At 47.2% G+C, this 13647-nt stretch overlaps 1 protein-coding gene across 15 annotated transcripts in view; it reads left to right on the forward strand.

The window, feature by feature from the left end:
- Positions 1 to 587: 587 nt before the first annotated feature.
- The window catches only part of MAP4K4 (mitogen-activated protein kinase kinase kinase kinase 4), a gene marked incomplete at its 5' end in the record, with an annotated part of 173932 nt that continues 160872 nt past the window's right edge, over positions 588 to 13647 (forward strand). For 12 of the 15 annotated variants that reach the window (XM_079721334.1, XM_079721336.1, XM_079721329.1 and 9 more), the window contains 2 exons: positions 588 to 644; positions 1005 to 1070. In XM_079721334.1, the coding sequence (XP_079577460.1) occupies positions 588 to 644; positions 1005 to 1070 (123 nt within the window). Of the gene's footprint in view, positions 645 to 974; positions 1071 to 13647 lie in introns of those variants that run through there. The other 3 variants (XM_079721332.1, XM_079721335.1, XM_079721331.1) reach the window with 1 other exon arrangement.

Consider the following 13647-nt stretch of genomic DNA (forward strand, 5'->3'; position numbering starts at 1 on the left):
GGTTTCTCTTTGTCGCGGGCGCTCCCCCGGCTCCCCCCGCTGCCCCTCCCCGCGCACCCGGCCCCGCGCGCGGCCGCCGTCCGGGCCCCACCCCTGCTGAATATTCACACAGCGCCGCGCCCCTCGCCCCCCGCCCGGGCCGGCTCCGGGCGCGAGCGCGCTTCCGCCCGCTTTTCCTGCCGGAGGAGGAAAGGGGGAGCTGTTTGCTCTCCTCAGAATACGTTTTCGGTGTCCCGTGTCTCCTCCTCCCGCGCCGCCGCCCCCCGCCGCGCGCCCGCCTCCGCCTCCGCCTCCCGGTCATCTTTGTCTGGCGGCCTCGCGCTCCGGGCTCCACTCTCGGTGGCGCCGCGGCCCCTGGTCCGGGCCGCTCGTGCAGGCGCGCGGCGGGGCGCGGGGCCGGGGCCTGAGGCGCGGGCGACGCCCGGGGTCCTGCCGGCCGCCCCGGCCATGGAGTGAGCGCTGCCGCCCGCCCGCCCGCCGCCCCCGGCCTCGCCCGCGGGCCCGCGCCGCCCGCCGGGCCTCCGACTCCCAGAAACACACCAGAGACCGATTGATTGTGGCCGGGTTTTGGGTGGCAAAAAGGGAAAATGGCGAACGACTCCCCTGCAAAAAGTCTGGTGGACATCGACCTGTCCTCCCTGCGGGTGAGTGGCGGCCGCGGGGAGCGGGGCGCGGGGATCCGGGAGCGGGGCGCGGGGAGCCGGGGCCGCGCCCTGGCCGGCCGGGTGCTCGGGCGCCGCCGCGGGCAGAGCCGCGGGCGCGGCGGCCCCTTTGTCTGCCCGCGTCAGCGGGTGCGGGGCCCGGGGCGCGACCCTCCGCCGGAGCCGCCGCCCGGGACCCCGACCCCGCGCGCCCCGACCCCCATCGCGGCTCTCGGGCGCCGGCGACCGCGCCGGGCGAAGCCCACCTCTGTGGTCGCCGCCCTTTCTCTCCAGCTGCCCCGCTTCTTTTATTCATTGTTGTGCTGCTTTCCGATGCTCACCCCTCCCCTCCTTCTCTTCCAGGATCCGGCTGGGATTTTCGAGCTGGTGGAAGTGGTGGGAAATGGCACCTACGGACAAGTCTATAAGGTCGGTGCGGGCGCCTCCTTTGTTTCCCGGGGACGGGTTGAAACTTCTGGTCCGGGGGCGACGGGGAGGCTGATGGATACGCCGCCGCCCGGAGGCCACGCCGCTCGGCCGAAGTTGGGAGAGGGGTCTCGCCTCGCCGTCCCGCTGTTTTTCAGCAGAGTTTATATGCACACTGGCCTGAAAAGACCTCATTTCCTGGCTCTCAGTTAAGGAAATAAGCTCCACTCTTAGGCATGCACTTTTCTCCCATAAAATGGGCAAGCATTTTTGCATCAGACAACCTACATTTTTCCCCGTCTTTCCCAGATCTGGCCTTCGGAGTTGGTGTGTTAATTAAAATTCAGTAGAGGCAGGCCTTGCTTGTGATTATCCCAAAACACTGCCTTGGCCTCCTTGAGAATTGTCTTCGTGTTCCCTCGTTTGAATGCTCGCCAGGCGCCCAGGGAGCGGAGTTCGGTGCTACTTGCTTCTCCTTTATAAGCAGCGTACATTCTACTGATGGGTACATGTTTTGGGGAACCGGGGAACGGTGTGTTTTTGGGCAACAGGGGCAGGAAGAATTACAGTGTGAGGATTATACGGTCTGAATTCCAGGAATAACCTGTTTGACAGGTGTGTAATTGAAACAGAAATGAGGCGGGGCCCAGGTGTGGAGAGGGTGCCCAGATTGTACACCCTCCCCAGGTCTTTCTCTCTCTTTTTTTAATACCCGCCCCCAACAGTAAATGAAACTAACAAATCTGGAGACTCTGAGTCGGCCCTGAGTAGCTGACACCTCGTGAGACTAACCCGTGCTGCGCATTTTATCCAGTGCACATTCTAGAGTTTATGAGCAGCTCTAGGTAATGGAGGCGCAGGCCTTGAACGTTTGAAACAGAATGGGGAATTCTCCCTCTCCTGATTTGTTTCTTATTACTGAACGCTTTCTCAAAGTTATCTGCACCGGGGGTGTTTGGTAGCTGTTAGTGTTTTCTAGCTGGGTGCAAGGTTGGGATAGAATTAAAAAAAAAAAAATCTTATGAAGCAGGGCTTTGTGGTTCGCTGTGAAGAACTGTCATTGTCTCGTTAAAAATGGAGGTGGGGGGGTTGGAGCTGACTGTAGACATTTTCTTCGCCCAAATTAAGTGTGGATCCCATTGTCTGTTTTCTGCTCTGAGAATAGGGTTTATCTATCTCTTGAAAGCCTCTCCCCAGCCCTGACTTCCCCTGGCCTGGGCTGTGTCCCTGCCTGTGGCCTGAACTGGATGGAGTCAGTATTCTGAGGTGATCTCAAGTGAATCAGCATGTGTTTTGTTGGTTAACTGTTGGGGCCAGGGCCAGATTTTTGAATTTGAAAGAGAGCCCTGTGAGCTCAGCCTGCCGGGCTCAACTGAATTTGGAAGCTTTTGGGAAATTTTGGAAAAGATTGTGTTGCAACTCCCTGAGTGGTCTGCTAACTGGCTGAAAGATGTTCTTTCCCGAGCCCCAGTGTTTGTTTAAGCACCAGTCAGTTTTTTCTAACCCAGTTTTTCTGGCCAAATCCGAGTAGTGAGTGTGCCCTCATCCAAGTGAACTAGCCAGAGCTTGTTTTTGACCTGGTTACACAGTAGTTGGATTGTTTGGATCCTCTTTGGTCAGCATGGATGTGAAGGCTGGTGAAATAAACCAGAAGCTAGTGACACCTGAATGGGTCCTAAAGGGTTTAAGAGCTGGGGGTTCTTTACAGGAGCAGGTGCGGCAGGTTCACTGCCGGGGGTTTCCCCTCCTCCTTCCCCCTTTGGTTCCATCCCCTCTTCCCCCAATCTTTTGAGATAGATTAGCTGAGCACAACATTTGGGGGAAGTTGGGATCCCCAACATTTGGGGATTGTGGCAGTGACCCGGCTCTCTGGCTCTTTCCCTATAAAGTCAGTACAGTTGAGGAGAAATTCTCAAATTATGCAAACCCAAGGAATTAAGAAGTCTGTGCAACCGTGCCGTACAATCACGAGCAAGAGTGCTTGAGAGTTTGCTCGCCTGCAGTTGTTTTATTATTATGGAGAATTTGAACCAGACACTAGGGAGAGAGAGATCACCGGTTTAACAGTTACCAGCACGTGACTAATCTGGTTTTGTCTGTAGTCTTCCCTCCCTCCATCCATTATCTTCACATAAAACCCAGATACCATTTCACCCATAAATACTTCAGTATGTATCTTTTTTTGTTTTTTAGATAGTCTCAATGCTGTTCTCACACCAAAAAAACTAATTTCTTCCTATCAAATATTCAGTTTTTTTTAATTGAAGTATAGTTGACTTACAATGTGTTAGTAAGGCGTACAGCAAAGTGATTCAGTTTTATATATATATATATTTATGTTTTTCAGAGTCTTTTCCCTTATATGTTATTACAGAATATTGAGTAGCGTTCCCTGTGTTACACAGTAGGCCCTTGTTGGTTATCTATTTTATGTATAGTCGTTTGTATAGTCGTTCATCCCACACTCCTAATTTATCCCCTCCACTTCCCCCTTTGGTGACCTATAAGCTTGTTTCAGATATTCAGTGTGAACGTCTTCCTGATTATCTCATACATGTTCTCTTACTATCATGAGAAGCTGTTTCATATTTATGAACCGATCCTGGGAAGTTTAGTCTTAGAGATGGTGGAAGTAGCAGAGACAGTTAACATTTCCATTCTCTTTTCTCTTTAAATGTGTACTTTCCAGAACCGTTTACATCATGCCTAGGAGTTTAGGATTCTTGTTGGTATGATTTGCATATGGTGGTTTTGGGATTAGATTATTGACACTGTAGCATTTGTTTACCGTTGCTAAACATCCATTAGTGTGACTAGCATCAGAGTTTGGAAAATACTTGTGTCTAATTTGTTTTTTATAGAGAAGCTTTTTTTTTTTTTAAACATAACTTTAGGAGAAACACCTGTAAGCTGAACAACCTGTAGTCCTAATTTATTTCATTGTTATATTTTCTATTTTTTGTTTTTTCTGTGAACTTTTTTAGTGATAGCGGTTGCTTATTTTTAGAAGACTGTGTTTACATGAAGTGAATGAGTCGAGAGAGGGAGTTTTCTGAGTTTTGATATGTTCTATGAAAATGGCTTTCTTGGGGATAGTTTATAATTTTCTCCATCTCTGACAAAAGTGGTAAATAGTCTGGGTATAGCTGAACAGTATGTAACTTTATCTTTAAAAAGGGAGCTGAGACACAGGCTGTATTCTATTTAGAGAAATTTATTTTTTGCTTTAGGTTTCTGAGAGATCATAGGGAAGGATACTCATAAAATGTGGAAAAAATTGTGAATTTCTGTTCACAGGGTTTCATTCAGAGTACGATATATTTATAAAAGAAGTGTCTATAAGATGATCTTGTGCATGTTGAGTAGATACAGTGAATTTTAATTATTTTCATCAGAGGGAGAAATGATAATGTGAAAAATCCAAACCAGAAATGATAGATCAAAGTTTGTTTTTGGAGTTGTTATTTTTAACGTTTATTTGGCCATTTTTGTTTTTTCCTTGGGGTGGCTACTGTTATTGTGCATTTTGCAAGCGTCCAGTGGCCACTGTTCCAAAATGTCTTGGCTAAAGGCAGGAAAATCCTGCATCTGGAATGGCATGGTAGGGGGCCCGAGGGGAAGTTAGGGAGTTGAGAATCCAGCAGGCTCAGTGCCTGGAGTCAGGGCTTACTCACAGGCCAGATGGAAAGAGCATCTTGATTCTGACCCTGTCTGACCCTGTCCTTGGAGGAGAGGGCCTTGGTGGACTGGACACCTTGAAGGTTGAGGAGGAGGCTACGCTAGGCCCGAAGATGGTAAGCAGAGCTAACCTGAGAGTTGGCCACCTGTTAGGTGCTGTGCTAATGCTGTCCCCCTCTTTTATTGAAGAAAGGGGGTATGTGTGGCCAAAGGGCTGAGGGTGGCCTTTGGGAATGGTAGTAGGGCTTGGGGGTAGTGGGGATCTCGGGGAGGGGTTATGCGTGTTGGCATTGAGGAGGTCCATCATTCCCTGGCATTGAGGTGCCATTGAAAGTTTTGTCGGGACTGGGGATCCCTGGGAGTAGGAGATTTGGTCAGGTGAACTTTGGGGAAGGAGCAGGTACGGTGGTTGGCCTGGGGCAGTGGTCTAGGAGAGAGGAGGGGAAGGCAGGCCAGGGCAGGGCAGTAGAGAGAGGAGTGTTGGGGTGAGTTCTTGGACTTTGCTCCTTGCTAAATTCACTCCTTCTCTGCAGGCTTCGGTGTGACCCTTTAAACGGGTCCACTGTTTGCCTGCTAGATTAGGAGGAGCCTTGGGATTTGTGAAAGTGCTAAAATTGCTTTCGATTGCTCGGCAATAAAGTGCCGTGTAAATTGTGTAACATTTTGGAGCAAGCACTTAAAATTTTGGGAGGGGCGTTCTGCAAATGTTGCTTTGTCAGGGTGACGTCTCTTGTTCTTAAATGGAGGTAAAGACTTCCACTGGGGCAAAATAAATTTTGTAGAACTAGATGTTTTCCTTAGGAGGAGGGTTGATCGGCCTCTGAGTGGCATGTACGGACTTGTTCTGAGACACAGAGTCCTTCACGCTGGAAGGATTCTGGCCCTGGGTTAAGGGAGGGGGATGAAGCAACCCTGTTGAACACACATAGGTGTGTGGCTCCCTTAAAAAATATCAACGCAAACTTCCAAAAACTGTTTTGGCCCTAAACTAAATCAGGAACGTCAAAAGCCTTGCAGAAAAACCAACCACCAGATGAAACCCTGCTCGTGATAGTTTTTTAAGTCCTTATTGCTTGAAACTCTGTAATACAGTGTTTATTTGCATAGCTTGCAAACTTGTATTTTGCCTTTTTTCTTGACCAATTTTGGATCTATGTCTGTTTCTACATATTGACGTTATCTGGGGGCACTTTTGGTACAGTGTGTGTGTTCGTAGATTTTTGTGGATTGACCTTTGAAAAGCAAAGACGATTTATGAAAAAATACATCCTACTTTGGAGATAATGAATCCCTGAACAGGTGTGCTAAGCCAAGGAATAATCTAAGGAGTTTCATTCCCAGGGAACTAAAAATACTATAAACTAAAATACATTTTAACCTAGAGATGGGTGCTTTGACACATGCATGTCATACGTGGTCTTTTGTTTCTTTGCTTTCTTAGTAAATAAGTACTTGCGTCTGGTTGTGAACAGCGCCTTGAGCCGAGACATTGCCACCCTCAGAGCATCAAGCGCTTTCCATCTCTCAGCTGCACCGGAGTTTAGATGCCTGTGCTTCTTATCATTAGTAACAGTGCTTTCACTTTCTTTCTGTTCCAATGATTTAAATTGGCAGACAGCAGTGCATGTAAATGATTGTGCAAGTGCACTGCTTTCAGACCCAGGTGGTTCCGGTGCTGAATGAAGCAGGACTGTTGCCCAGAGGGCAGCACTGATACGTGATACTGTGGAAGCTTCACTCTCATCTTATAATGGAAAATGTACAAAAGTTCAGACTGTGTGGCCATTCGCTGTATTGGAGTCAAGGACTTAATCTACAGCGAGTTCTCAGGATCAGACACTACCTATTTAGAATTTGATAATTTTACGGGTCAAAACAATATTAGGTCACCACCTCACCCTTTAAAAATCAGTGTTTTAAAAACTTTGTTTCTCGCACAAGTAGCTAGATATATAGCTAGCGGCTTGTGGGTCATCCTGTAAAGTACTCGCAAATAATTGCTTTGAATATTTACTACAAACAGATTTTTTGTGAATTCAAGTTGGTTTTAATACTACTCTGAATTACCAGTGTTAAAATATTAAGATATATTTAATATGTAATTTGGGACCTGATTACATAGTCATTGGGACGTGATTATCAGAGGGTAGAGATTACCTAGTACTTTTGGAAGATTTGATTGACAGTTGTTTTGCTGTAATAATATGACAACACAAGAATTGAATCAGGATACATTTTTTGGACTTAGGGAGGGATGGCCAGGAAGAGAACGGAGGCCAGGGCAATGTTATATTACCAGGGACCAGCGTGGCAGCCAAAGTCTTAGGTTTTTATGATATCCTGTTAGGAGGCTGGCTCAGTGATGAAAGTCCGCTGGCATCATTCAGAAGAGACGTGAGTGATGTGTTGGCAGGGATAGAGTTGCGAAGCCCTGTTTTCTGTCAGAATTTCAAAAGGAAGGACAGAATGGTAAGTTTTAGGACTTCTCAAAAGTTCGAAAAACTGGGATCTTAGAAACGGACATCTGGGTAGCATTGTGAGGAACTTAGAACTAATGTGGGGACACCAGTTAACCATACAGGGCTGCTTTCCTGCCACTTACAGTACTCGCTGTGCTGCTACCCTGAGCTGGGCCCTGCCTGCCTGGTCGGGGTCCACACAACGGTACAGGAAGCAGGCAGTGTGTTTACCCTCCAGGAGTGCAGGGAAGATGGGGTGGACACAGCGTGCCAGATGTGTCACATCAGATGTGTACCATCCTGTGATGGCTCTGTCTCCCCAGGCCCTCCACCCAGACACAGCCCATGTGCCCGACCCCAGAGAGCTTTCCAGCCTCCACAGGGCTGAAATAGTTCAAACACGTGACCAGAAAAGCGAGGTGAAAAAGTAGACACAGAAAATGCCAGCCTGAATCTTTTTTTTTAATATTTATTTTATTGAAGCGGAGTTGACCTACAGTGTTGTGTTAATTTCTGCTGTACAGCAAAGTGATTCAGTTATATATATTACACATTCTTTTCATATTATATACACATTCTTCTTCATATTCTCTTCCATTACAGTTTATCACAGGATATTGAATGTAGTTCCCTGAGCCATACAGTAGGACCTTGTGGGGTTTTTTTTTTTTTTTTGTGGCTGCATCACGTGGCATGCGGGATCTTAGTTTCCTGACCAGGGATCGAACCCGGGCCCCCTGCAGTGGAAGCTTGGAGTCCTAACCACTGGACTGGCAGGGAATTCCCAGGACCTTGTTGTTTATCCATTTCTATATACGGCATCTTTTTGTTATTAGAATCAAAGGACATCATGTCACCCTGTCAACTTGCTATAAAAGTTTTTCCGCAGTTGTCAGTTTCTGAAGTTACCTGGTTGTACCCCAGTCAGCAGAGCGGACCTGCGGGAGCGCTGAACTGGCAGGGTCCAGTCTGCACAGGGCTCTGTGTGAACCCTTGGGCTGATGTGTTGCATTAGCGAGAGAATTGGGGGCCTTGTCCATGAGGAGGAGGGAGCCGCTGCCCAGGCTGCTTCCCTCTTTCTGCGGAATTGGCCCTCTATCCCTGGGGCATTGCAAGTATCTCAGATATGGCCAAGTGTTGACAGGTTTTCCTATTCAATTTTTAATCTTAACTAATTATTAAATTATTAAAAAGGAAAAAGCCCCCACTTTTATGCTATGACTTAAAAACTTTCTTTTCATTATATGGCAGATAGGACCTTCAAACACTTGCCAAAGTTAGGAATGCACATAGTTGCAATCAGGTGACAAACTAAAGTTCTCTTATCAAAACTGGGAGTTGTCCGGGACTTCCCTGGTGGCGCAGTGGTTAAGAATCCGCCTGCCAATGCAGGGGACACGGTGCGCGGGCCTCTCACTATCGCGGCCTCTCTTGTTGTGGAGCACAGGCTCCAGCCGCGCAGGCTCAGTAGTTGTGGCTCACGGGCCCAGTTGCTCCGCGGCATGTGGGATCTTCCCGGGCCAGGACTCGAACCCGTGTCCCCTGCATTGGCAGGCAGATTCTCAACCACTGTGCCACCAGGGAAGCCCGACATCTATTTTCAATGCTTTTAGTTGCTCCATTTGAAATTGACTGCTGTATTTCTAAATTATACGCTTACGTGGCTTTTTCTTGATTTATCAATTTTGTACCCTTACTGACTTCTTGTGACGGTGGTTACAGTTCTTGAACTACTGGTGTGGTCCCACGTGAAGAATTAGCTATTATACTTGTCCCCCTCCCTTAAATGAGTATATCATTATTTGGGGTTAAAATGATAATTGTTTGTATTATACTGTTTCTCTCTGAGCCAAGCAATCTAATATGGTTACATTTTCTTTTTTAAACACTCCTTCCCCCTTGCGTTGCCTTTTTCGTTTGCTTAGTTTTCCATGTACTTGTCATTACTTTCCACCTCAAATGCCCTGAAAGTTATGTCAAGTACCTAGCAAAGTTAAGCCTTTATCAACGGTTTTTCTAAACACTTAAACACGTTAGGTGATTCATTGTTTCAGATAACCTGTAGATTCTGCTTTTTTCTCCCTGGAGGGGAGCTGGCCAGGTATGCTTGGCCTCCCACCTTGGTGCATAGCTCTGTTCCTGGACCATCTGTTTCCTGGATGCCACAGCTTTTTTTTTTTTTTTGGTGTACTGCCTTTCTTTCCTGAAGCACATCCTCCAGTGGCTTTGTAAGTAAGGGTGTCTGGGGTGTAAAGGTTTTAAGTCTTTGGATGACCCAGAATGCTTTTGTTCTTCCTTTACGTGGGATTTATATGTTAGCGGGTGGAAAATATTCTAGGGTGAATATTCATTTTCCACTTGGAATTTTGAAGTCATTGGTCTTTTGAGTGTGACCTGCTTTAAACTTCTTGGGGAAGCTTTCAGGATATTCTCTTTATTCCTGGTGTTCTTAGATTTTATGAGTGTCTTGTGTTGTCATTCACTGTTCCAGGTGCTTGGTTAATTCTTTTTCTTAGGAGCTGCCCTTTTTCTCTGGGAAATGTTTTTTCTTCCCCTCCACATTCCCTGCCTTCTCTTTCTGAAGTCCTGTGAGTCACCTCTTTGATTTATTTTCTTATCTTTTCCTCTATTTTTGTCTTTTTGTTCTACTGTTATGAAATGTCTTTGACTTTCCATTTCAATATTTCTATTGAATTTTTAGCTTTGTCATATTTTTAATTTATAAGAGAAGCCCTCTTTCACAATTTTTTTATTAAAACAACCGCGTCTATTCTTCCGTGAATTTATCTAACCTCTCTGAGGATACTGAGTGTAGATACAGGTATTTTCTTTTGGTTGGTATTCTTGTGCCTCTGGCATTCCCCCCCGCCCATTTCCTCCAGATTTTAGTTTTCCTATTTGTTTATTTGGGTTATTTACTTTTTTTATTATTTGGCCTTGCCATGTGGCATGCGGGATCTTAGTTCCCCAACCAGGGATTGAACCTGGGCCCTCGGCAGTGAAAGCCTGGAATCCTAACCACTGGACTGCCAGGGAAGTCCTGGGTCTTTGTCTTTAATGCTGAAGATTGTCCTTAAATACTTGGAGATGGGTGAGACTGCTCATATTTGACTGAGGCTCTAGCAGTGACTTGGAGGCTGCTGACCGCTGGTAATTCCGTTTAGGGAGTGCAGGTGGGCCCAGTATATTCTCGTGGATGGGGAACTCCAGTGCTGAACACCTGAAGGGCTTTTCTTTGGGGTTTCTCTAAGAAGAACGCCCAGAAGCTTTTCCTGCTTAGGGGCCGTGCGTGTGTTTATTGGCCTGTGGGGCTCAGGTGGAGGAAGGAGGCTGGAGATGTACCGTCTGATATCTTAGCTTTGCAGCCCTGTGGCTTGCTGCTTTCCCTCCTGTCCTCACATCTGGAGCATTTCTCCTTCAGCTTCTTCAGGGCCTGAACCTCTGGTTTCCTAGTGGTGTGGAGTGACGTGGGGCAGCCGCCAGACTGTGAGGTAGAGAAGGGGGGCCTGGGGCGCTGTGCCACTAAGTGTCCCCTCTCCTGATTTTAGCCTCATACTTCGTTTGGTATCAGTTGCTTCCAAATGAGGATCTCCTCAGGGTTCTGTGCAAATTGCCTCACTTTTGGTGTCCCCTCAGTGGGCACTTAGATTATAACTTTTTTCTCTTTGCTCCATCCATTAAAAAAAAATTATTTATTTATTTGGCTGCACCGCGTCTTAGTTGCGGCAGGTCGGCTCCTTAGTTGAGGCACATGGGCTCCTTAGTTGGGGCATGCAAACTCTTAGTTGCGGCATGCATGTGGGATCTAGTTCCCTGACCAGGGATCGAACCCGGGGCCCCTGCATTGGGAGTGCGGAGTCTTAACCACTGCGCCACCAGGGAAGTCCCTCCATTTTTTTTTTAAGTCATTTTTTCTCTTGCATTTTATTTTATTATTTACTTTCTTTTGGCTGCACCTTGCCGCATGCAGGATCTTAGTTCCCTGACCAGGACCGAACCCGTGCTCCCCCTGCAGTGGAAGCGTGGAGTCGTAAGTGCTGGACCACCAGGGAAGTCCCTGCTCCATCCATATTTTAGCGGTCAGAACCTGATAGTAACAGTCTGTGCCGTCATCTCTTCCCCTTGATCTCTTTATGCTTCTGTTTACCTTATAATCATTTTTATGGGAATGAACCCCTGTGACTCATGGGATCAGTCCCCCAGACCAGGAGTCAATTAGAAGTTGCATCTTTGATTTCACACCTGTGGCTTTGTTCAGGTGTGGGCTACTTTTCATCCGGAGCAGTAACCACAAAAACAGCAATGCCGACAACAAAAACGAAAACAAGAGTGGAGCAGCGCCTTGCGCTGATACTTAAAGTGGGAGATGCAACCCAGGGACGGGGGCCGTGCGGGCGTGCTGGGTGGGCATCCCCAGGCTCACCGCGGTTCCCCACCAGCCTCCAGGAGACACGGAAGTTTGTTCAACGGGTCTGTTTTTTTAAACAGCTTTATTGAGGTGTATTTTATATATCATGGAATTCACCCGCCTCGAGCCTGCATTTCAAGGGTTTTTAGTAGATGTACTCAGTGGCACAGCTGTCCCCACAGATCAGTGTTCAGCACTTCCATCGCCCCAGCAAGGCCCCTCCTGCCCTTTCACAGTGAACCCCTGTTCCGTCCCAGAGCGTCAGACTATTTTCTGTCTCCATAAATTCGCCTTTTTTGAACATCGCATATAAATAAAATCATGCCACGTGCGGTCGCTGGTGTACGATTCCTTTCACTTTGCATAATGCTTCTGAGGTTCGTCCGTGCCGCTGAGCGTGGTAGTTTGTTCCTTTTTATGTCTGGATGGTGTCCAGGGTATGGACGGGCTGTGTTTTGTCCACCAGCTCGCCAGCTGATAGACGTCACGGTTGTTTCTAGATTTTGGCTGTTGGGAGGAGTGCCTTCAGCAGGTGTTTGGGCCTGGCATCTCAGAGGCTTTCAGAAGAGCTGCACCTGGGAGCCTTACATAGAAGGAGAAAAGAGGGGGCATTGGTCTGCTTGGGTCTGCCCGGGTCTGCCCCTTTCTCGTCAACATAACTCAGCATCTCCCGGTTCTGATGACCCGGCCGCCTGTCTCTGCTTCCCTGAAACCTTTACCTTCCCCACTCTCAGTATTAGTCATCACTGCATTTAGGTCATTTCTTGAAACATGAAAACAGTTTCTTATCGCCATAAAGACAAACTGTTCACTATCAGTGAGGTCATTGGTATCAGGAACTAGACCAAACCGGTTTTTCCTTCTCACATTTTATTGGGGGATTCCATTGTCAATAGCCAGCCCTTTGCCATGTGATGCTAAAGACTGGAGTTTTCCTTTATCTGAGACAGAAGCTGTTGACTCACCAGGATTTGAAAAAACATAACAAAATCTATTATCTTTGGTCAGAAGGACGTATACCAAGTTAAATAAATGATTTATTGCGTTACATGGGGGAATACAGTTGCTCATTTGATTTTCTTCAGGTGTACCTTTTAGAGTATTTTTTTCATCTTACATTCTAAAGAACTTTTTTTTGAATTTTATTTTATTTATTTTTTTACACAGCAGGTTTTTATTAGTTATCCATTTTATACATGTTAGTGTATATATGTCAATCCCAATCTCCCAATGCATCATATCTTTTATTGGGGGCTTCAATGCATTCAGATCAAATCTAAATTTAATGTTAGTATACTTTTGGAAAATTTTTATACTTAGAGCTGTATTCTTACCTGTTTATGATACTAACTGAATACTGTTGACAGCCAGAACCGTTGCCCCATCAGTAACTCTGGGACCCTCTATGTTGCGGTGTAGTTTTGCTGACTATTCAGTTTGGAGATCTCAAGTCAAAGACTGAATATTACCCAAGTCAGGGTTGTGCATCCAAGGGACGGACGAGTTATTGGGATCCCGAGTCAGGCAGTGAGGATGGCCTGGCGCCGAGGATGGCTCAGGTGGCGCAGGATTCACTGAGTGTGTTCATTCACCTGCGGGGGCCTGCCTGCAGTTCTAGGGCCTCTCCTGTTTGAACTTGGCATCTCTGTGTGTCCATGTGCTCCTCATCCGTTCTTGTTGCCCCTTCCCTTAGTTGCCAGAAAAGACTTGTGAATGTTCACCTCTTTACTCTTTAGTGACTTGGGGGCTTAGTATCTGGTTTGTGTGTCGCTGTTTGTGAGATATCTGAGCCTGCTCTGCTAGGCAGCACTCCTCTCAGTCCTGTTACTCCAGAGCTCACTGCGGACGTGGTGTGTGCCAGGCATTCCTCGAGGCTCCGTGTTGGTGGCAGTGGACAAGAAGAGCGGTCAGCGCGTGCCTTGTGCAGCACTTAGTTTGAGGAGGAGGATATTGCAGATGGGGAAGAGCGGCCCGTAGATAAGCTGATACAGTAGCCACGTGGTACACAGTGAAGCTTTGTGGTTTAAATTCAGAG

The sequence above is a fragment of the Hyperoodon ampullatus genome (assembly GCF_949752795.1).
Source record: "Hyperoodon ampullatus genome assembly, chromosome: 15".
Lineage (NCBI taxonomy): Eukaryota > Metazoa > Chordata > Mammalia > Artiodactyla > Ziphiidae > Hyperoodon > Hyperoodon ampullatus.